General features: G+C 46.4%; 1 protein-coding gene across 1 annotated transcript in view; it reads right to left on the bottom strand.

The window, feature by feature from the left end:
* LOC104502310 (serine/threonine-protein kinase BRSK2) overlaps positions 1-9,365 on the bottom strand; it is a gene marked incomplete at its 3' end in the record, with an annotated part of 114,808 nt that overhangs the window by 19,877 nt on the left and 85,566 nt on the right. The window contains exon 8 of the mRNA XM_010146271.1: positions 5,368-5,399. Coding sequence (XP_010144573.1) covers positions 5,368-5,399 — 32 coding nt within the window. The remainder of the gene's footprint in view (positions 1-5,367; positions 5,400-9,365) is intronic.

Raw genomic sequence — 9,365 nt, 5'->3', positions numbered from 1 at the left:
GTGAGTCACAAAGGACCCCGTACCCAGAAACGCAGCCTGCAGCAACAGATGGAAATAGCTTTTTAAATTCCCACAGAGCAACCAGGGCTCCCAACCAGACAGAGATTCGTTTCAGAAGACACCGCTGTGAGGGCTAAGAGTGACCAGCACCTTTGGGTCTGTGATGAGACATGTCTGGGGTCACTCAGAAAGGCAGCAGGAACTTCACTTACCAGTGCCCTCCCCATTTCAGCCGCTGCTCAGCAGCCCAACGCTGACCCCTGCTACCACACCGCGCGGTTCTGTCGCCCGCGGGCCAGACCTCGGGCTAGCGGGCTGGAAAGCGCGAGCTGAACCATTCGTTCACAAAAGGAGCTGCAAACACACCGCCACTGTTCCTCACCAATTCTGATTACAACCGGCATGGCAGCAATTTCTTTAAAGCTTCCGATGTGATTACTAGACCTCTATGTGCAGGTCCCCACTTGACAGACTTTAAAAGGGTTTGGGGCCCAAATATGCCAAGCTCTGCTTCTCTTCAGACATGCAAAGTTGAAAATCGTGGCTCGAGCGCAATGCCCGAGGTCAGTGGCAGACCTCGGAACACACCATTAGCGGCTCAGCATATTACTCTTCTAAAAGGAGTTAACACAAGCTTCCCACGTAATTGTCTCATCCCTTTCACCAGGCTCGGGAGATAGCGATTATTTGTGGCAATTAAAGCCCCGGGCAGCAAGAAACGGGTCAAGGTGTCAGGGTATCTATAACCACAGACTGATAGCTACTGCAGGCACCCTGAACACCCTTTGGGTTTGTTTGGGCAGGCAGAGAGCCAGTTGTGTGAACTCTGCCCACCCAAAGACAGCGGTGCTATTTTGGTTGGAGAAGCTGTCTACCCTGAACCTTGGCTGTTGCTCCATGGATCTTTGCGTGGTGTCGAGGCTTTCACTCACTTTGGGTGAGAACCTCCCTTTCCTTTATGGGGTGTAAATGTGTCCAGGCTCCCTGGGTGGGAAACAGGAACTGGGAATATTTAAGCTGCATCAGATGTCAGGGTTTGCTGTTTCTGGGCTGTGTTTGGACAAGCGATTCTTCCTTTTGATGCTGGTAGAAACAAGGTGAACACAACTTGTGAACTTACTTGTTCATCTTGAAATGCTCTGAGCTCAGGCATGAGCTATCCCAGTATCTACGGAGAAAAAGGAGCTCCAATTCAAACGCCCCTGTTTTTTCTTGGGTGGGTTAGAAACCAGCCCTGGTAGGCTCACACACATGAGCTCAAGATCTCAGCCAGTGTACCAAAAAGAGAGGCAATGCAGATCACCTCCTCCAAGGGAAGGTGGCAATACTGCTATAGAAAACACACCGCAGCCAGATGCTGGGACAGTTACATGCTACATCTTAATCACAGGAGATTGCTGGGTGCTACCTGCAATTTATTTTTAAGCAAGCTGAAATGCAGTTGTGAGGCATCTGCTCTGTTAACCGTGTCTGTGAGATTTCCCTTGCGGAACAGCTCCTGGGAAATTTTCAGTTTATTTTCTCTTGAAGCCGTGAAAATGTGCTCAGCCCTTCCTGGACACACGTCATGGAGTTAGACTCTGGTGTGCATTACGTGGGTCATGACAACACAGGTGAGATCCCACACTGAGCACGCACACACCCCCTCCTCAGTTTTATTCAGTTTAGGGGGCTGGAAACAGAATATAGAGGACAGAGAAAGAACCTGCTCCTTGGGACTCGTTCTTGTGTGTCAAAGCACTAAAACAGCTCCTGTCACCTCCTCGGAGTCTTGCAGAAGTGTCTGTGTCCTCTGCGATGACTCCATGGTGCTGAATCTGAGGGCTAGATTAGAAAAGCCTTGTCCAACTAAAGAAACAACTCCTTCCTTGAGCGCCCTGTCTTTAAGAGGTGGCTACACCCACTTCTGCAGATCAGGATCTAGCTCTCAGTGGGTCGTAAGCAACGATTCGATCATAACCTTGCACTGTTAAAGCCAGCGATGACCTCGTCATTAAGGTAATTTCCTGCAGGATGGACCTTTGAACAGCAGCTGAGTGGTTTTGGTTTTTAATGATCTGCAGTTCACTTTTCAAAAGCATCGACTCAATAAATCATTCCGTATGTCACAAGCAGAAGTCCTTAAGGTAATTTAAAGAGATTAAAAAGAATTACTGGTCTTGAAAATTTCCAGAAAATCTGGGTTTCCTACTAGCCACCCTAGTCTATGCTGAACATCACCCACAAGTGCCTTTTGCACCCACCAGCGCGGGAGCCATTTCCAGAGAGCACAGCTTGCCATCTTCTGTGCACTGAGAAGGGACTTCTCCTTACGCCCCACACCTGGTCACCCCCAGACAGTCAGGAATTTTCACCCCTCCTCATCAGGTACAAGCAAGGTCTGCAGAGAGGCCCCTCATCATTTGGCAACGCAATTCAGGGCTTCAGGAAATGACAGTCATCGGGTCTGGGCTGTGATTGGCATGACCGTATCGCCCGCGCCACCCGCAGTCCAGCAGAGAGTGACAAATTTGTGGCATTTCAGCCCCACCAGACACCAAACAATATCACGTGATGGATACTGCAAATCACATCTGTTTTTTCAAGGCCCTCATGAATCTCATTGCTGCGTTGACCCCCATCCTCTTCCGTGAGGACGGGTGCGTACAACGGCTGTGACTCCAGCCCGAGGCAGACTTCTTCATCTCTCCAAGAAACTCCCTCGAGAATCTCACTGAGATGCATCAGTGCAAAGCAAAGCACAACTGGTACGGTTATTCCTTTTCCCATTTCAGTAAATTTGGTGCCTTCGCAATTAGGGCAATAACTCAGTGCTACAGGAGTTATGTATTTACCGTGATAGCTAATTCCATTTGTGCTCTTGCTTTATTGAAAAAAATGTGAAAATAACTGCTGTTTCTTTTCTGATTTATGATAACCTGAGCTTGAGGTAAAAATAAATGATTTCAATTAAAAAGGCTTAAAAAACCTCACTGAATTAATTTGGGTGGGAGAGCAAGAAGAACTGGAGGTTGGTGATGAAAGGTTTCTCTTTGGTTTCTTTTTTACTTTTTTTAGGCTTGTGAGTCATGATTTCAACTTTCAAGACCTCTTTCTCCGTCTGCCTAGTCTGCAGTTAAATCTTTTCCTCAGTTTTACAGTAGCCTTAATGTTTATTTGAAGAATTAAGTGAAATAATTTATATTATCATAGTACAACTTCCGGGTCAGTAACCTATATGTGACAAAGAACGAAGGTTTTACACAGAATAGCAGTGTTAGGTGAAATAAAGGAAAAATAAAAGATGTGAGTAAAACAGCCACGGAGTAGAACACTTAGAACCCCTCCTTCTCCACCAGCATCAATATTTCCAGGCAAAATGAATGCAAAGAGGCTGTGAGACATTCCCAGATGAAAGCGGTTGAGTTTTGGAGGTGGCAGGGTTATTTCACAGACTAAACTTAGCCGAAGGAGGTTAACCTCCTTAGGTCAAGTCGAGGCCAGGACAGAGAAAATGAGAGAGAGACTCATTAAAAAAGCTATTTTGAGCAGAAACTTTGTTTTCAGCAATCTGAACCGACTTGAAGAGCCCTTCTCTCTCTGCATTGACTGCACTGACAGTCTGGGGGAGAACTTGTTTTTGCAAGGCTGAGTTTCTGCTTCCAAAAACAGCCTCAGATGCTATTTCCAGATGTTATTTCCAGAGGGGTAAAAACCTGTTTATTTTGTCAATCATCAGAGAGTCTGACCTTCATCAAGAAGTACACAAAAATGTTCAAATGCTTATGTCTGCAACAACCAAAAAACCCCTTCGAATTCTAAACCTAGAATAAACTCAGGAAATAACACCTCCCTAATCGTGCACGTGAGCCTGGGACAACCGTCCTCGGACAGGTGAAAGCTTCTAGGCAAAAATCTTGAGGAGGGTCAGAGGAATAATAGAAGGGATCAATGACATTTCATGTCCTGCTCCCATTCTGACCAAGGCACACAGAGAGCCAGCTGATTCCGCCCCAGGAAGAAATGGAGGGGATGAGCTGCCCAGTCTGATGTAAAGAACATTTACACCTGGGATTGCGAGTGAGACATTACAGGAGGGGCATTTCAGAGGTTACCATGAGAGATTTCCCCTTCCATTTCTCCTACATTTCTCTGGGAGAGTTTAGAACAAAAAACACCCACAGCAAACAACATTCCAGTCCTTCTTTGGTTTAGAAAGGTGCCATGTCAACCGGTACTGGTAGAGAGCATGAGAAAGCCATGGGCAGAGAGCTGCCACCGTTCCAGGAGAACGAAGAAAAACCATGTTATTCAACCAACTGCTGAATGCCCGCAGGTCTGATCGAAGTCAGAGAAAACCAGAAGTGAACACTGTCCGTAAGATTTACAGAAAATAAACCAAATCTAAACAAAGTTTTTTGGTTTTGGTTTTGTTTTGTTTTGTTTTTTTCCTGGTGACAGGCTTAAGTATCAGTTCATCTCATCATCAGCTATTTCCCCAGAGCGATGATAGGCTTATGGAGGCAGGACTTTCCCTATCACCCGCCCGGGGAACCTGTAGGCATGCTGACCCTGAGAAGCATCTATCAAAGCACCATTTCCGTGTGTAATATGTGAAGCATTCTCCTTAGTTTGATCAGGTTATCATCAGTATTAAAAAAAATGTTGTTTACTTGGGTTTCTTGAAATGCTATTAAGGCTACACAAAGTGCAAGGCTGCTTCTCAAAGCCATCAATCTTCCCGACACCCAAACCACCAGACAGGCGCGTGCTTTCCTGGCAGCCCTCCCGTTTCACTGCCCAGGCTGCTGCTTTTAATCAAGTCACAGAACCACTCTCACAGCAACAGGTTGCAAGGTCAGAAGCAGCCTCTCAGCTCGCTGCGAAGAAGGAGGAGCAGGGATTATGAGACAGAAAAGCTCTGCTTCACAGGTGCTTACTTACCAATACCCACGGTTTTGTTTCTACTTCAGAGGAAAACCGCGATGCCAGGAAGGAACAAATGAAAGCTTTCTGGTCAAGGAGGTGTTACAAGGGATTGCTCGTGGCACTTGGGAAGCAGACTGAATGTGGCTGCTGGTTTTGCTGATCACTTGCGGGTATTTTTTTAACACAGCAAGTTGTTGGACTGAAGGTCTTATTTCAAACAATTGTTAAGCCACTGTGTGGAAAGAAGTTCCTGGCTTGATATATATATAGAGGCCATTATATGAATAGCAAAGGTAAAAAAACTCCTAGATGTCTTTCTGTCCTCTGCCTCTTCCTCCACCTGTGTGAAAGCTGCTTTCAAAGTCCAGTGTCTCTCTTCAGAGACAACTGGAATTCCAGCTCCTGTAACAGAACCGATACTGAACGCATGCAAAAGTGAATTAAAAAAGTGTTACTTACATATACCATATGTGTTTCTGAATATGTTCTAGCTGTGAAGGGAAAGAAAACAAGGAATTAGTGCTGGAAAACACAAAAGGTAACTGCACAGGGCTTATTCAAGGCTCATTCAGGTAAATCCAACATTCCAGAGCTGGCTCTGTACCAGCAACAGGAAGTTTCTGCTGCATGAAGAGCATGCTCATCCTCGCCCACCCCACTGGCACCGAGACTGTGACTCTGGATGTAAGGAACCGGCCAGGAGCAAACCCGAGGAAAATGTGTCAGTACAAGGCTTCACAGGCAAGTGTTTTGGCAGTTTCAGTTTTCCCCTTCCTAAGCCCTTCCCCTCTATCCAAACTGAAGCTGACAAACTGTCCTTTCTGTACGGGCACAACAGCCGAGTCTTCACACCCAAAGTTCATTTCTAGTTTTCTTTTGGAAAGAAAGAGAGAGAGAGGGAGCGAAGGAAATAGAAACAGGTTCAAACAGATTATATGAACAAACAAAATAAATTGTGTGTGTTTGTGACACGACCTTCTCCCAGGACCGTTCTTGATCAGCTTCACATTTATCATTAAAATCTAAAGACCATTACAGTAAGGTTCGATGTTAAAATAATACCATTTATTGTTCCACACCCAAACATCAGACTGCAACTTCTTTTACTTCCCTCTTTCCAGTTTCACCCATGAGCATTTTACTATGGAATGAAGGACTGACCAAAGCTGGGCGGTGGCCTTGTCCACCTAAGGAAGGCAGAACCCAGCAAAAGTTACATGATGACTGTTTTCCACAAGCAGCGAGAAAAGAAATAACACCCTTTTCCCAAGAGAACCTCTTCACAGTAGAGCGAACACACTGTTCATATGCCGTACTTCCAGCAGAACCGTCCTAATCTGTTTTACTTTTTGAAGCATCATCATAGTAGAAAAGAACTTCTCATAGATGCCCAGGGATTATTCACTCTGTGGACAATACTCCTCATATTCCTCACTATGAAGCACCTTTGTACATGCAGAACAATAAGTGCAATTGCTGCACACAGGCTTGTGTTTGTGCAACACGCAGGTGAGAGGCAGGGGAGAGCTGGAAGGAAACTCACGTGCCAACAGCTATAAGGTGAAAGCACAGACCCATTAAACTGGTCAGGAAGAAGGGAGACAGCTGTCCTGCTCTCACTGCTTTCCACTTCTAGAATAATGAATCCACTTCTGGAATTCTAGAATACTGAGAATCAGAGAAGAAGAAAAAAAGGGAGGAATGGACAAACAACAAAATCTCAGAGATAGAAAGTAGGCGTTTGTCACAGAGAGCAAGGAACCAGAGACCTCCGTGCTATGGGATGACAGCTCATGCCCGGGAAAGCAGGAAGATCTGAGGTCAGCTCTGTATCAGATGATTTTTTAAGTGAGACAGGGCTGTTCCCGAAGACAAAGAAACAAGGAATGCAGCTTAGGAAAGCATGACAGGAGGCTGGAGAGATCAGTACGAGAGACAACCAGCCTCCTTTGGAAGCAAGGCTGTATTAATGCTGTAGCCAGAGGTGCAGCTGGCACTTGCACGTCTAGCTGGTGTGGAGAGCACCAGCGGCCCTAGCACACGTCCACGAGCCCCAGCAGACTAGCACAGCTTCCAGCTGTGGCCTCACCTCTGCCACAGCAAGTCCCCTTCATCTCAACTCCCCCTGCGTTAGGGAGTCCTTTCATCCCTGCTCTGTTAAGAGAAAGGAAGCGTTTTCCTGACATGCTGCCATCTCCCCTGACCAGCCTAAGTGGAGGTCAGATACCCGTTATGGGGAGACGCAGCCCTCGTCCTCCTGGTTCTTTGCAAGCTGAGGTACACACAGAGAACACAAGGAGAGCTGGTTTTGTACAGTCTTCCTGGGACAGGATCGTAGCTGGTCACTTCTCAGGTATGCTGTACCGTGGGGACCTGCTGAGGAGTGCATCGCACCTCCTCCGCTTGGTCAAACCAGCCTGGGAGATGCACATCTACCCGTTATTTCCTATACACCACAGGGAGGGTTAGAGACATTAATGATTTCAGACAAGACGCAGATGATACAGCTAAGCGATGTCCAAGCCTCTTTCATGCTTGCTTCTCCTGCTGCATTTTCTGTCTCCATGGGTCACGTTGCTCTTTTGTGCCTGTGGTATGCAGAAATGCCAGGGCAAAGCAGCACTTCATGCTCTGAGTCAGCGAGGGGGAAGAAAGGAGGGTCACCAGTTCATGTCTTAGTCACAGAACCTCTGGGCTCCTTCAGAGAAGATGTCACAGAGAAATCCCTTCTGCCCAGCCCCACTGATCAACCTTCTTCAAGCTAATGAACCCATAGCATTTTTCTGAAAGAGAAGCCTCTGAGCACCTTGATACCCACCCAAAGGTGCAGGAGAGCTGGCTGCTCTTCACCTCCACATCTGCCATTCAATCCACGTCATCAACACTGCTGTGAAGTATGCTGGGATATCCTAGGAACGGAAAGTGCTCTACGAAACCAATTCCTGCTCTGATTCAAACGTAATTGCATTGAAATGTTATCACAAGTGTGTGTGCTGCTGCCAACATCTTCACTACTTTTTTAAAGGTAATTAATTAATGCTTTGCTGCTTTTCATCTGCATTAAAGTGACAGGAGGGTTATGGGAGGGCGATTGGTTTTGACAAGGAGAAGCCCGTGTGCTTTTTACTATGCACAGGGTTAGGGGAGGGCGATACACTGCGGGTGCTAATCTCACTCCTCCTGCCTTTATTTGCACGCAATGTTTAAATGCATTTAAGTGACAAAGGCATTTAACAACCCTTCCCAGAGGGTTCTTCTTGCTGTTTGCACATATTTGTCAAATTTAATGCCATTTTATGGAAGCTGTAAAAAAGCTGTCTCCTAGTATTTCCTAGCCACCACAGGCCATTGTCTCCTGACGCCATTCTGAAACGACAAACCATGCTCAGAATCGCTGCACAGGCACAGCCAGAGGAAAGACGTCTACAGGCTAAAATGCAGCAGTGGAAGGAGAGGGGGAATTCCCTTACCGTGCATTTATGTAAAAATACTTCCACGATATACTAAACTTGTGTACTGAAGGAGCATCTAGGAGCCCCACTCACAGATGAGACCCGTTGTGATGCAGAGCTGTACGAGCTCATCAGAAAAAGAGGTCTTCTCCCCCAAGGAGAGTACGTCTGAATCCTAAGGCGGGGAACAACAGATGGAGACAGACAGGCAGATGGAAAACAAGACAGTGCTGTCTACATCCTCGGCAGTGATCTCGACAGAGCGGTTGCCAAGCTAAAAAGTTCTGACCTGCAGAAAAACTTTCTCGAAGTCTGGGGATATGGATGAGGGCTTCTGGGCTTGAACTCTTGTCAAGTTGCAAACTTCCCTGTCCAGAAAGGGAACAGTCTCAAACCCATCTGTGCTCTAAATCGACACACACCTCCGATGCTTCTGCTTCATTCAGAAGATCCTCCAGTCTGAGCTTTAAACCTGCTGCATAATGTCAAGGTAGAGACTTTTCCTGCCCAAAGGATTCATGCTGGCAGCGTGGACAGCACTGGTAAAGCCATGATCTGTGTCAGTAGCAGCAGGTCTACCACAGCAGCCTCCAGGGACCTTGACAAGGGCATGAATAGGCCCTTGGCAGCCAAAAGCTTATGGCCTAAATACATCACCTGCATGGTTACCTCCATTCTGCAGGTGGGGAAGTGAGGTCATTTCAGTGCTGTCATAGGCACCTCACCATAAAACCTTCCAGAAAATGAAGAAGCAATCAGGTGACATTTCCCTTGTTCATTTTTTTTTTAACATTCTTCAGATGCTGTGGTCTGTCAATAGCATACGTTAGACCAAAGAAAAAACAAAATCAGAGAGCAGAGAGGGTGTTCAGAAAATGTGTGTCATTTAAGTTGGATGATATTCAGGGACGCGTATTTCAGACTATGTGAACACCCAACACGAAGACAAAGTCATCCTGTTCTGAGATCAAATGTCAACACTGGAACAGTAATAGCTTTATCGGA

This window comes from Buceros rhinoceros, unplaced genomic scaffold, assembly GCF_000710305.1.
Source record: "Buceros rhinoceros silvestris isolate BGI_N320 unplaced genomic scaffold, ASM71030v1 scaffold14972, whole genome shotgun sequence".
In the NCBI taxonomy this organism is placed as follows: Eukaryota; Metazoa; Chordata; class Aves; order Bucerotiformes; family Bucerotidae; genus Buceros; species Buceros rhinoceros.
Note: the sequence above shows the minus strand (reverse complement) of the source record. Positions and strands in the feature narration are given on the sequence as shown.